The following is a 15,100-nucleotide window of genomic DNA, read 5'->3' as shown; positions in this document are numbered from 1 at the left end:
CATATTCTATCTTAGATTATAAATAGTCTGAACGTCCACTTACCGGGTATGTGAAATATACATCTGCAGCATTTGTTTTATAATGACCGAATACGTCGGGGTTATTCATCCCGCCTCGCCGTTCAAAGTGAATTTTGGCATTAAATTCTTGTTCGTCTCTACTTTGTTCTCCATGCTGACAATGATCTAGGGATGTTACAAAAAAATTAAATCTCAGAATTCAAGCTCTTGCTTTATGCCATTAGACAGAGCTTGATAAGACCTTTTATTTGATGCCTCATTCATCGTAATAGCCCCAGTAATAAGAAAGTTATGCCAATTTTAAACGCCTGGAAATCATGTATTTAATTGCTTTGTTTTCCTTTGTTTTTAAACCAAAAGTTGTGATCTCAAATGTGACCAAAAGATTCCATTTCATTACATAAAATCGCCCCAAAATGTATGTAAATACTAAATACACAAAAACCGCTAATCGGGCCGTCATTTTTGCATGACATTTTCACATTCCTCACCCCAAAAAACATATTTCTAATCGAAGACGATAGATTTTGCTGAAATTTCACCAAAAGCAAATTCACATGTTAACCAATCATCCTAGATACTTTTTTTCAAATCCTGGCTGTAGGTGGGATCAGGGTACAGAATGGCACTAAACACGGCTCTTGTGAAACAGTGCAGCAAAACAAACTGCCGAAAACATAAATCATAAAAAATTTAGTATGAAATGAAAGATAACAATGTCATTCTTCTCATCCAATATAAATCATGAAACAAAAATCTAATCAGCCCATCAAAAGATCACATTTACCTAGGCTATCCAAATTGGTCTCCAATAGACTAGTGCATAACAGCCCCATGGCAGAAACCTTCATGGCGAAAGCACACACATTGTAACATACCTAAATGATCTGTCGTAGTATTTTCAAAAAATCCACACCCAAATTGCTCTACGGAACCCATATTAACGCCAGAGTTAGACTGTAAGCTTCAAATGAAATGTTCAGCCAGTTCAGCGTCAGTCTCTGATGCGACGCGACGGTTGTTCCGCTGAGAATGATGATCTAGGCCTGACTAAGCTATAGGCTCGAGGGTTTTCTTAAAAACTTTTTAACCGTGTTTACCGACTCGCGACTATGGCAAGCCATAGGGGAAACAATTCAATATATTCGATCCTTGAGAAATATACGGGTCATTATCGAAATATATTCAATGTTTATAAAGAAATTCATATGCGATATATGTGTAATATATGCGATGTATTTTATACAATGATATCTGCTTTATCAAAATATATTCGATGTTTTTTAAATACATGCATGCCTTATTAATTTATGCGATATAGGTCTAGTTATAAAATATATGTAGACTAAACAAAAAAAATGTGTGCAACGAAAAAAATATGTTAAACACAAAATTATATTGGACAATATAAATGTACCAATAGATAATTTACATGCGTCAATAGACTATATGCCAAAGTATTCTGGAAGCCAAAACCAATATATGCGATCTAACAGGCCTTTCTGGGGGATCCATTGAAACTGCAAGCACTGCTTTTTAGTGGATCCCCCCCCCCCCCACGTTTCCTCAGAAATTAAGAATTTCTTGTAATAATTTTATTATGTGCAAAGTTTATTTGTATAGTTTCCTGAAAAAATGAATTCGACCTATGTATGAAAAAAAATGTAATATCTTTGTTTACCTTTCTGTTGGAAATGAAATATTTGTGCGTACTAGAAATTTTGCTTTACGAGAAAAAATGTATTCGTACGAACAAGGAGTTTTTAAGGCCCACCACTACTTAAAGCTAAGTGCCCTCTATACAGCAAACAATGCCTAATCGGTGACCATTGGTCCCCCGTGATCCTCTTTTTCTTAAGTGAGTTGATTTGATGAGATAACCAACTGTCAGTGATCTTGCAGGTTGGTCTAATCCCTCCTGTAATCTAGTTCAGATGGGCTTTAAGAGCTGGAGACCCAACTGGCAACAAATCATTCCAAGCAGCTGCCGTTTTCTTTGGTTGGTTGCACAATAGAATCTACTGGTGTGCTGTTACCTTTGATGTCCAAGGTTCGAAGCCGCCAATAATTATCATTGGGAAGCTTAATTGAGTAGTCACAAAGAAATACCCTTAATTTCATTCTTTATTTGAACTAACAAGGAGAAAATCGAACACATGATAAAATATGAATAGAGAAGTTTAATAAATTGTGTCAAGAAATTTGCTTACATTGTATGATAGCAGCTTTAATTTGTGCAAAATAGTAAAATGTTACAGTCCTTAAACCTGCAATTTGACACTTTTCCGATTACTTCCGACTCACAAAAATAAAAAAGTGAATTTGTTCATGTACAGTATAATATATGTCAGATTAGTGCCCACACATGGCCCAGTCGAGTAATTTTGATTAATATTTCAGGAAATTTTGCTCCATTTCCTTTCGCTTGCCTCACCCCTGCAAAGGTAAGCTGTGTACTGCTCGTATTATCAGACGAGTGTAAGCGAAAAGTGATTATCATTACAAAGCATATTTCCCTTTGAAAGTGGCCCGTTAGTTTGCAGCTAGGCAGGAATCTTTTGTCTACCTATCTGCAAGCAAGATCCAGTTAAGCACATGCCTGACATATATTTCCTAGCGGCATCGAAGATGGTACAAAGGGAATGAGCTACTAGATAGGACTCCTCCTCTTAAAACTTCTTGGTATACAAAAGAATAAATGTTATGTTCGTACACAAAAAATATGCATGCTCTCCCTTGCCGTTGGTAGTCTTTGAACGTTTGAATTGATCTCACTCAGAGCAGAGAGTTCCAAGCCAGAGGTCGGAAGCATTTTTTGTTTCTTGTGCGCACTAAATCTTTGAGGTTAGTAAACCTTGTGTGTTTTTAGTTTCCCTTTTCCCCTCGGATAAGTTTTCCTATTCTTATCCAATAGTAAGTTGTCCGTTTTACTTTGTCTTTGACAAGATTACTTTTCCTTTGTAATAAAATGCACCCATTTCTTTCTTATAAATGCGTCTTTTCATGTGCTCCTTGTGGGCGGTTTACCTCTAAAAAATGTCTCTCTTAGTTTGTAATAATTGCATTTACCCCTTCAATGGTGTGTCCCTTTACATTTCTGATGAGTCGATGAGTGCCCCCTTTTAAATATAAGAAATATCCGTTTTCAGCTCTGATAAGTGCTCTTTTAGATATATAAGTAAAAGAATATAAAATATAAGTTCCCTAGTTAACTTTGATGGAAGTGCCCTCATATTAAGTACCCCTTGTATCTATATTTCCCACTGTTGCTTACAAATTGTGCCCCTTTGCGGTAATTTAAAGGGCCATCTAGTTTCAAAGAATCGAACCAGCTTTTTGTAGTAACAGGTACCCTTCTAAAACCACAATAAAATGTATTATCCGAGGGGGCAGGGGGTACAATGCCCAAATATTATATGAACGAACTATGCCCCTTTAAAAAAATAATATAATCGTGCTCATTTTCAAAGCTATCTGATGTTCCTTTTATAGTGTGCCCTTTTCACACTACAACGTTTTCCCCTTTAAGCTATACTTTGCTCAAACATGCATTTTCATACCATCCTATAAATCTCATGCCCTTTTGAAATTCATAGAATTCAAAGGTAATCTTTTGCTTCTTTGTATAACAGATTTTTATAACATATTTTAATATCTAAATTCTACATTAACAGAATAAAAATGATTGCATCATTGTTATTCAGTAGGTATCAAACACTTTATCGCTGAAGGTCACGGAACTCATATGTAATTAATGACTGCTACATCTATTTAATTAATATTTGGGTATTAGAATTGCAAATTTGTAAATTTATTTTAAAACATTAGCTGGTATGTCTGGGATTTCTTTTTGTTCGCCTCTAAAATGTATGAAATTTTATTTGCATTTTATTCTTGAATTGTTATATGTTATGTATATGACTACAAATTTGGATCTATTATTACAATTGCCGTCATCGCCTTCATCAACATAGTTTTAAGCACTGGCATACTCAAAATTAGGGGGCTCACTGTTGTGTAATTAATACTTTTTATGCGTTTGTTGGAAAATGACAAAATCAAAATTTCATAGTAAGGCAAAAAAAACCTAAAGTGCCCTCTTTTCACATAGGAAAGGTGCACCCTTTTACTTCAGATAAGCGCTCCTTTTTTAAATTCAAATAGGAGACCGCTCCACATTCTTATAAGTACCTCGTACCAACTTTGTTAAGTGCCCCTTCCTCTTCAGATAAGTGCCCCCTTTTTTTATCTTTGATGAGTGCCCCTTCGCATCTGTTATAAGTGCCCCTTTTAGTTTGACACATGCTCCCTCTTTTCCTTTTTAGTAAGTGCCCTTTTACCTTTTGATAAATGCCCATTTTTTAAATAAGAGCCATCTCCCCCTTCGCATAAATGCCCCTACTCACACCCCTGATAAATACCTCTATTGATCTCATAGGTGCCCCTTTTCTACGACAAGTGCTAACTTCCAATTTAATAAGTACCCCTATTGATCTCAGGTGAGTGCCCATTTTTAGGTTCAAGATGTGCCCCTTACCACCTTTGATAAGTGCCCTTCTTCTTCTTCTTGATTTGATTTTGTTTAGCAATCAGTCACAGTTGACTATTTTTGCCACACACTATTTTATGAATTATTTATATATATACATATGTACAGTTACATGTCATAAATGACTATTTTTAGGATTCTTTCTCTTTCCATCCCCTTTTCTTCTGCCCATTAACATTTTACAATTGCCTCTCTTCAAATCTGAGAGGTGTCCCTTATATTTTGACAAGCGCCTCTTTTTATTCTTATAAGTGCCCCTTTTTCATTTCCGGCGAGTGCCCTTATTCAAATTTGAGATAGCCCCCTTTAAATATGTAGTAAGTGCCCCATCTCTTTTACGTGCCCTTGTTATTTTGACACGTGCCCCTTTTCCCTTCCTAACTAGTGCCATTTTCTCTGATAGTAGTGCCCTAATTCTCCTTTACAATTAGTGCCCCCTTTCCGTTCTCACTGTAAATGCCTTTTTTCATCTCTGGTGCGTGCCCCTCATCAGGTGCGAGAAGTGCCTCATTTTTACCTCTGATTATTCCCCCCTTTTTTTCTTTTTTTTTACTTTGACACGTGCACCTTTTCTTTTCTAATAAGTGTCATTTTCTTTTTGGATATGTGCCCCTTTTTCCTTTTACCATGAAATATGCTAATCTTAATTTAAAGCTACTAATAGCATTTAAAAAAAATTAATTTCGCCTAAAGCTCGGTCGCATTAAAAGTTGATATAACTATGTTTCTTGTTAAATATCTTTTCGGTCTCTCATGATTAGATTGTGCTTAAAACCCCACCATAATGTTTGTTTTTTTTTTCTTCTTTATAACATGTAGTTTTCGCACTGCTTGTACCTCATGAATCTTAACATTTTTGATCGCTCGCTTGCATATAAATATCTCCAGACCATCATACCGAACTGCAAAGTATGATGCTTAATCAGTATCTTGCACCATGTAAAGAGAGAAACAAACTCATCCCTGATAATGTAATCACAATGTAGGGGTATATACCAATGTCTAAAAAAAAATCTTATTTTCACTTTGAGGTTTCCCTTTGTAGGTGCCCCTTTTTACAGAAAACGCCCCTTTTTTGTTGGTGCCCCCTCCACTTTGTAAGACGCTCCAGCACCCCTGGATAATGGGTGGGATATTAACTTATCATCTCATTGCTCAAAATATGACGAACATTAATGTAAGCAATCAAATCATTTGTTATAGAGGGTAGATGCAAAATACTCTAGCGTCATGAATAATCAACATCACAAAAAACAGTACGCCATAGCTAAAACATAGTTTGTAGACCCACATCTTTACCGTTATCGTCAATTTACGCATGCATTCCCTTCATCCCTTTAAAAACAATAGCCCATCATGCCACCTGGTGTTGCGGATTTTTGTTGTTGCCCCCCTAAAGTTTTTGCTCACTGCGCTACTGATTATAAGCTTATTATAGCTCATTATGTAGGCCATCAAAACGTAGCAAATTTACATGCTGTGTTAAGCTGGCTTGGTTGCAAATATTGAGTTGAGAGATTTTTAAAAACCTAATAATAGACTAATTCACAAACGAAATGCATAATGGATTTCATACTCTTATACTGCATTACATCAGTTAAGACGCAAATATATACATTACCCGGAATTATTCGATAGAAATTAAATAACAGATATTGCTTGCTTCGTTCAATGGAGTCAAAGTAAGATGACAAGTTACAAGATGCATGCACAGAAAACGAAACCGCTCATTACAGAGAATACAATGTGATGTCGGAAAAGAAACATAACGAACAAAATAAAACAGAGAAAGAATCTAATAGCAAGTAAGAGAAAACTAGTACGTATTGTCAGAACCAACATCATAATGTTCGGATAAAATATAAATTGAGGACCACATAATTATAATATCACCATGGAATATAAAATAAATGCTAATATTTTATTACAAAGTTTGCTTAAAATTTGTATACAATGGGCTTTGATCCACATGTCAGCTAATTATGCAATATGACTTAAACAGAAGAGTAAGAACTCAAAGTTACGAAAACCAAAGTAACACCGTTTTTTAGGGAATTTAAGTTTCGATCAGCGTGTCCTTATCATCATTGTTGTTCAGCAGAGTTGAGGTTCAACAAGGAAGAGTGCTATAGACATGCTATTCATGCAGTTAAGGATAATACAAATGACAATAATGATGATGATGATGATTTCATTTCTTTTACTTTTCAGTTCTGAATACACACACAAATAAGCAAATATTAATTCATACCTGTTGGATAAAATAATAAATTATGAACTTATTTCAAATTAAAAATGGCCAAGAATCCAATCTGAAGATGGTATATAATTCAATTATTCTTCCACTTTTTGATTATGCAGATATTGTTTATGATTCGGCAAACTAGAAACGCACTGACCGCCTCCAAAAATTACAAAACAGGGCCGGTCGTATCATTTTGAAAATTAATCCTTATAACCATGTTTCAAATAACGATATTCATGTTTAATTAGGGTGGAAATCTCTCCTTTCAAGACGTAAATTGCATTTAAATATAATGGTCTATAAATCCCTGAACAATTTGGCTCCTCCTTATTTAGAGGAGTCCTTCAAATACTGTAACTATCCATATTCTCTGCGATCACAAGGAAATATTAAACTCCCCAAACGAAAGCGTGAACACTGCCGTAAAATGTTTGTGTATAAAGGCTCACGTGAGTATAATGACCTATTGTTAATTATATACTTCACTTAAGAAATCCAGCCATCTGATTGGTCGAAATGGCATTCATAAAGTTTAACTATTTCTGTAAAATTCCCAGTAACCATGGTTAAAACAGTTCTAAAATCCCAGTAACCATGGTTACCGGGAAAATAGTTCAGTCTCCATGGTTTCCCCATAGGTTTACATGTTAAAAAATGGTCTGAGCGATCGAGGATACCGTACGTGTGCGAAAAATTGGTCGGTAATGTCAATACAATTCAATCTCGATCGATTTTACCGACAATTTTATCTTGCATTGTTGACATGAAGACGAAAATAAACTTCCAAAAACAAAAAAACAACATCTGCCGATAGATCTTGATCTAAGTTCGTGCCAATATGCATTGAAAAAGTAAAAGTAAAAGAAGGGCCCGTTTAATGGAGCATGCAGCGGCGAAGCATCCACCACGCGAAGCCGTTTTCAATCCATTTTAATGTATTTATTAGAGAAAACTGCTAGGTATGGTGACAGAGCGCGATGGCCGAGCGGTTTAAGGCGCTGATCTTAATTACATCACCTTTTGTACGCAAGAGATCGAATCCCATCTTCGACAAAAACAAAAAAAAAATTATTTTTTATTTTTTAGTCTATTTTTTTTCGGCATATAAAAGTATTAATGACTGCTTTAATATTCGAGAAATAGTTGTTTTTATACGCTCTCGGGAAGGTTACAATTGGGCTATTGCCCTCGGCACGCCTCGGGTAATAGCACAGTTCTAACCTTCCCTTGAGCGTATAAAAACAACTATTTCTCTCAAAGCAGTCATTAATACTATACTATTAAGCTATCCAACAGCTTAAAAACTTTTGCAAAAATCTAAATTTAAGAAATCTGTTTTGCTCAAATCTGTAATGGATCATGCTTGGGTTTTTTTTTTTTTTTTTTTTTTTTGGGGGGGGGGTGTTTATGCTTCTCTAATATGTTTTAGGTTTTTATATGTAATCAAATTATATTATTTTATGCTGTATTGTAATGTTGTATAATAACTGTTGATAAATTCCTGGACCCCAGGGAAGAACAGTTTTGTTATACTAACAAAGCTGAATGGGTTATCCAGCCATTCACTATACTATTGATTTTTACTATGTACATGCATTTTCTTTGTATTGTTTTTAATATTGTGATATGGAAAATAAATACCAATACCAATAAGCGAAGCTTGATGCTTTGTGAGCCCTGGCAATTAAGTACATGTTTAATTCAAGCAAACTACATAAACCAGGGGGTAACGCTCCTGGCGATGCAAAAGTACAGTAAAGAGAAGAAAAGAAGTATAGATAGAGACTGAAGAGTGATTGGGAGAAACAGAGACAAAGAGAGAGAGAGAGAGAGAGAGAGAAGGGGGGGGGGGTGAGGTGAGGGGGTGAAGTGAAGGGAGGGGTGAAGTGAGAAGCCCGGTGAGAAGGCGTTACAGATAAATGCACCAGACAGGATTGTCTGCACATATCATTGCTAATCAAGGAGGCTTAAACATTCATGATTAAACAGCGTATTGACCGGGAGAACAGCATTCTTTTTAATGCAAACTCTGAGTAAATATTCAATCGATCCAAAGGCAGAGAATTCCATAATATTTATGTCCGGGCCACTATGTATAATTGATTTATGTGTCGTAGCGGTTTAGGGATTGGAATGGTGATATTTATTTGACTGTCTTGTTGGATAAGAATGTACGTCTTTGTTTTTCTTTAAAAGGGCAGTAAGAGCAGGAAGCAATAGGCCGTGGAAAAGACCAAACATGTCGGACCGAATTCACAAAGGAGGTTTGTCGACAAACCTAGGTTTATGTGCGTCATGACCGGTTTCAACGCGTTTTTAAAACTAAAACGCGTCAAAACGCGTCATATGAATGTCATATGTAAAGAGTCAATATCCGAAATGTTGAAGAAATTTAATTTAAAAAACATGAGGGGGCGCTGTGATCTCTGAACCAGCAGTGCCATTGATAACTGTGATAATTCTTTTGTAATGTGAATTTTATGAGGAAGGAAATTTCCGGAACAGGTTGTATGTGTGTTTATGTGTGTGAAAGGGGGTAAGAGGTCAATTTTTTTTTTTTTTTTTGGTCTCGAAATTTGAAAATTTGACATTTTGCTCCGTTGGGGGGGGGGGGGGGGGGGGTAAGGTCAGCTATTTTAGGTCAGCCATGGGAATATTTTTTTATAAAAAAAAAAAATCCAAAGGGGGGGGGGGGGGGTTAGGGGTTTATGGGGGGTTTACACACAAAAAAATACCAAAGGGGAGGTTAAACCCCCCAACCCTCCCCCCCCCCCCCCCCCCCCCCCTGTGTACGCGCCTGGTTACATGCAAGAATTTTTTCTTCTTTTTCTTTCTCTATGTTCATTGATTGATGTAACTCATGAAGTGTCTTATATCAATGATCTTGTTTTATATATTGCTTATTTTGATAATTTCTTGTTATGCGAATTTCTTGTTATGTGAAATTATGAGGAAGAAAATAAAATATCATTTAAAAAAAAATTTGATATATATATATTTATATGTATATGTGGATAGATGGCTCTGTGAACCAGTGCAAATACGTATTGCCTATTTTTTTAATAAAGATATCTTAGAATTTAATCATTCAGACATATGGAATTCACCCTCTTTAAATTACAGTATGTTAGCAGTAACATAATATGTACAGTATGAATAACACGTTAAACGGTAGGGAATATTTACTTCAATTTAGACAGAACAACAATTGCGTGAAAGGGTTTTATATTTGACAGGGTCTGGACGCAGTGGACGGAGTTGGTGCAAGGTTGGTGGAGTTGGTGCTAGGTTGGACGTAGTTAGTGCTAGGCTGGACCGAGTTGGTGCTAGGCTGGACCGAGTTGGTGCTAGGCTAGACCGAGTCGGTGCTAGGTTGGACGGAGTTGGTGCTAGGTTGGAAGGAGTTGGTGCTAATCTTGATGGAGTTGGTGCTAGGCTGGACAGAGTTGGATGCTATATAGCAGGCCTTCTCAACTAGTTTATTAGAAGTGCCAAAATCAAAATGTATTGAGGTTGAAGTGCCAACCTGTTTGTTTGGTGACTGTGTTGCGAGGGAGCGTAGCGACCGATCCGATACTGGGTGGGGTTCATGGGGCGAAGCCCCCGGAAGCTAGTGGATTTTAGGGCTTATTTAAGGCCCAGATGTGGCATTTTTAACACCTTTTTGTTCCATAAAACATCAATCATATTTTCATATTGATTTGAAATAATTAGTATAATTCCGGGCTAAAATCTACACTGGAAGCTAATTTATATGTAGTTATTTTGGTGCAATAAACACGGAAAATGTCAAAATCAACTAAATATCAAACAAACAAAATGGCTTACTTACATTTTGGGCTCAACTTCGACTACGAATTTTTGATTTTGCTGATTTTTTTAAATTTTAAAATATATTTTTTAAATTTTTTCTTTCTTTAATTTTCAATATTTAATTTATATTTATTTTGTATTAATGTTTGGAACAGCCCCGAGCCACTCCGACTGACCGCAAGCGCCACAAGTGGCGCGCGCGCCGCCAGTTGAGAAGGCCTGCTATATAGGCTTTAATGGAGTTGGTGCTAGGCTGGACGGAGTTGGTGCTAGGCTGGATGGAATTGGTGCTAGGCTGGAGGGAGCTGGTGCTAGGCTAGACGGAGTCGGTGCTAGGCTGGACCGAGTCGGTGCTAGGCTGGACCGAGTTGGTGCTATATAGGCTTCGATGGAGTTGGTGCTAGTCTGGATGGAGTTGGTGCTAGGCTAGAGGGAGCTGGTGCTAGGCTGGACGGAGTTGGTGCTAGGCAGGCTGCGTTGCAACGCGTTGGTGCTAGGCTGGACGGAGTTGGTGCTATATAGACCCCGCAGGCCCCGCTGAACGTTTCTCGGCGTGGGTCAAAGGATGGAGCCCCCAGAAGCTCAGGGGGTATAGGCATTTAATTGCCGTCAGATGAGCATATTTTGATACTTTATTTGTGACACTGGCAGGACACGAATTGCTGTAGGGTCCAGGGGGCGGAGCCCTAGAAGCTCAGCAGTTTTATACATTAAATTACCGTCAGATGAGCATATTTTGATACCTTATTTGTGGCATGCACTAGCAGGTCACGAATTAACGTGGGGTCCAGGGGGCCGAGACCCCAGATGCTCAGGGGTTTAAACCATTAAATTAACTTACCAAATTTGTCACTTGCCAGGTTCGGTTTAGTTTCGATGATACGATACATTAAAGGTAAAGACCAGTTATGTTCATGCGATTGCATTGTGAAAGAAACGTTGTGGAATCGATCAGAAAAGGTTGATCATCTAGCCGCATCTAGCATCTGCAAGGTTCTGGAATCATCAAAATGATAAGAAATTTGGCCCATTCTTCGTAAAGTTACAAGCACTATACACAGAAAGATGTATATGGGACTACCCTATATCTCTCACAGACCATGAGAGAAACAAATTTACCAAATATATGAATTAGTAGGCGGTTTCCCGGCAAATTTTGTATCATCATGTATTAGTCAAAACATATTCTTTCACATGATTGGTAATGAGAGCTTCCATTTCATTTTTTGAAATTGGGGCGTTTCCAATACTGGTCTTTACCTTTAAGAGTAATCCATAGATGGGGTAAAATTGTGCACTCGATCAAAAACGAAAACAAAGATTGGAATTAAAACAAAATAAAACAAAATAAAACAACGGAAAAGGCTTAAGGGGATCAAGTGGTTGCATGATCGAATGGATGCGCAATCAATATGATTGATTGTTTGTCGTCTAAAATGTTACGACATTTTGATTGATGATATATATCCTAAAAAGTACATATAGCCGTTCTCATTGCAATTTCATTAAAAATATAAAGTTGTCGTAGTACCTTTTAAGCCTACTGTGAATTTCAATAGGATCTGATCAAAAACTAGAAAGTTATGATCATTCTTTTCTAACGTAGCATCGGGCGTAGCATTTTTCAAATGTTACAAGGATAGTGTGTTGAACAGCATCCGTGCACAATAAGCGCAAATGCCTGGCTTCTGATTATTTCGCGGCAAGCACTTAGATTAGAGCTAATCTTGAGCTTTGGTATGGGAATCGAATTTTGAGAGAAAATTGCTATGATTTACTTTTGATTTTCATTTTTGTTTTAAAGTTGTCATGGTATCTTTTAACCTTGATGTGAATTCCAATAGGATCTGAGCAAAAACTAGAAAGTTATGCTCATTCTTTTCTAACGTAGCATTTTTCAAATGTTACAAGGATAGTGCGTTGAACAGCATACGTGCACAATAAGCGCAAATGCCTTGCTTCTGATCATTTCGCGACAAGCACTTAGATTAGAGCTAATCTTGAGCTTTGGTATGGGAATCGAATTTTGAGAGAAAATTGCTATGATTTATTCTGGGTTGTTCATGCTGTAGTCGATCGGTTGTTTGAACCAGCAAGGTGTCGGGCCTACTTACCCGGATTTCCTTATCTTTTTATGCTCATTACTCAGCCAGTATACTTTTTCTACCGAAATTGTTGGGCGCATGTCATTTATTTGTAATCTTGAACACTCAGTGTAAGTTTCGTTGGATTCTGTGACAATGTATTTTTCTATAATTTTCAGAACTCAAGTTTATCTTCAACCACAATTATTGCAACAAAGAGGGTGTAAATAATAAATAATTTATGTCATTTACACAAAAATTTAGATTTTAGCGCATATAGTATTTATTTGGTAATAGCATAGTGGCCAAAACAGGTATAGAGCAATTTTCATATATAGAATAGGTATTTATACAATAATTGTTCGGTTTTTGCTGCCTAACTTGAATATTAAGCGTAGAATAGGTATAATACAGTTATATTTTCAATCAATGCTTTGATGCTTCCTATAGTACATTGCTCCCGTCATAATTTGTATAATATGAATAAGTTGAGCAAACTGGGAGTTGGGAGATCCATCCAGGAATTCGAAGGTTAGGAGATACTGCCACAAACAGCATTCCCCACAAAGGGATGGAACAACAATATTAAAGTGATAGAGTAGTAACAATTTATGGGGTGTTTCCAATACTGGTCTTTACCTTTAAGACGCCATCTTGATTTGCACAAAATTCACCAGTACATTATCGAATAGTTCTTCTTAAGCGAAGTTTAAACATCAAAGAACAGCCAATCGAAGAGGTGAGCTTTCTTTCGGACTTCAAAATACGATGGTAGGAACAGCAAACTTTGAAGTGTAGACCGTGAATGCCGTCCAAAGTAAACAAAATCATGTCTTGGCTGGTTTATTATTACTTACACATCTGACTGACATGTTGTGCAAATAAATGATGCAATTAAGATTGTAAATATACATTCAGAGAAAATCAATAACAAAAGTCAATAAAAAAGTGGTGACATCAGTAGCGGTTTATTTTATCTTTTTTTTAGGGGGAGGAGGGGGAGGGAGTTCTATAGCATTAGTAATCAATATTTTCCTCTCTATAACCGCTTCTGAATAACTCCTTATAATTGAGTAAATTAGGTAGCAATTCTGTATCACTGTAACCTTAGCTACATACATTTACATAATACTTGCGCTATATAAATTGGTCTGATTATTTGTTTTAATATTGTTATTATTATCATTATTAATATTATTATTATTACCGTCTTGTTTTATATATGTTGATTATTTACTTTTCTGTTTTGGTTCACAGCAGTCAGCTTCTCAAATATTCAGTTTCCATGACAACGGCTTTTTTTTTTACAAGAATGTGGCTTCAAATAACCTTTTAATTTGTTATTATAGTCCAACGGTCAGCTTAGATTATTAGATGATTACCATTTGTTTCATGTTGTTAACCAAAAGTTATAATATTTTTCTACAATTCAAATATTTCTTGATCTGTTACCATGTTAACGGCCTAGCGGTCGTGTCCATCACTTACATAATTATACAAACAGATTACGATAGCTGCGGGTCCTAGCAAACCGAAGATTATAATTTCGAATACATATGAAAAAAAAACTATTCAACAATATTAGTTTCAGATACTTTTAGAAACAAATAACAATTTGTCATCACTTTGTCCATAGCAACAGCAATTTCTAAACATGACTGACACCTGTAACAACTTGCAGTTGTGATCAAGTGAGAAGCTTTAAATACACATGTCGACATGTTTTCAATGTGTTTTTAACTTTCTAAATGACAAATATATGACTTTTTCTAGAATTCGAATGTTCTTGGCCGTTACCATGGTAAAAGTCCAACTTGTCACACCTACCACAAACTTCAGGGCAAAGATGCACATTATACATTATAATAGCTGAAGGTCCTAGCAGAAATGCTGAATTCAAGTTGTTTTTTTTTTTTTTTTTTTGGGGGGGGGGGGGGGATTTTTTCAATTATTGCCCATAGACTAATATTGCTAATACCTGTGAAAATTGCCATATACGGTACATATACAATGTAGATGTACTTGTACAGGGTGTTTTCCACAAAAAATGAGAATCCTGTAACAAAACATCAACTCATCTGGGACAGCAAAAAAAAATGTCTTATCCATCACATTAATATCTGATAATTTTTTTCTTTTTATGTGGCATGAAAACATGATTATATAATAGATTTAATCAAGAAAAAGTGTTTCGATGGACAGGTTTATGGTGTTTAAGAACTTTGAACTATGGTAAGTTTTAATAACCCCATATTCTGAGTAAGTCACACTTTTATGTTTCATTGCGCTACACATGATTATGTGTTTGATATCCAATTTTCAAATATATATATCAAACAGGTTTACTACCTCAAATTCACGATGAAAATTATATCAATTGGAGCGTTT

The 15,100-nt window shown here is 36.2% G+C and overlaps 1 protein-coding gene across 1 annotated transcript in view; it reads right to left on the bottom strand.

Moving 5' to 3' along the window:
- Positions 1-1,052, bottom strand: part of LOC100888862 (urease accessory protein D) — a 29,059-nt gene extending 28,007 nt beyond the window's left edge. The window contains exons 1-2 of the mRNA XM_030990308.1: positions 909-1,052; positions 44-186 (exon numbers count right to left, since the gene is read on the bottom strand). Coding sequence (XP_030846168.1) covers positions 44-186; positions 909-960 — 195 coding nt within the window. The 5' untranslated portion in view covers positions 961-1,052. The remainder of the gene's footprint in view (positions 1-43; positions 187-908) is intronic.
- Positions 1,053-15,100: the final 14,048 nt, after the last annotated feature.

The sequence above is a fragment of the Strongylocentrotus purpuratus genome, unplaced genomic scaffold, assembly GCF_000002235.5.
Source record: "Strongylocentrotus purpuratus isolate Spur 01 unplaced genomic scaffold, Spur_5.0 spur5_scaffold_19, whole genome shotgun sequence".
Classification (NCBI taxonomy): Eukaryota; Metazoa; Echinodermata; class Echinoidea; order Camarodonta; family Strongylocentrotidae; genus Strongylocentrotus; species Strongylocentrotus purpuratus.
Note: the sequence above shows the minus strand (reverse complement) of the source record. Positions and strands in the feature narration are given on the sequence as shown.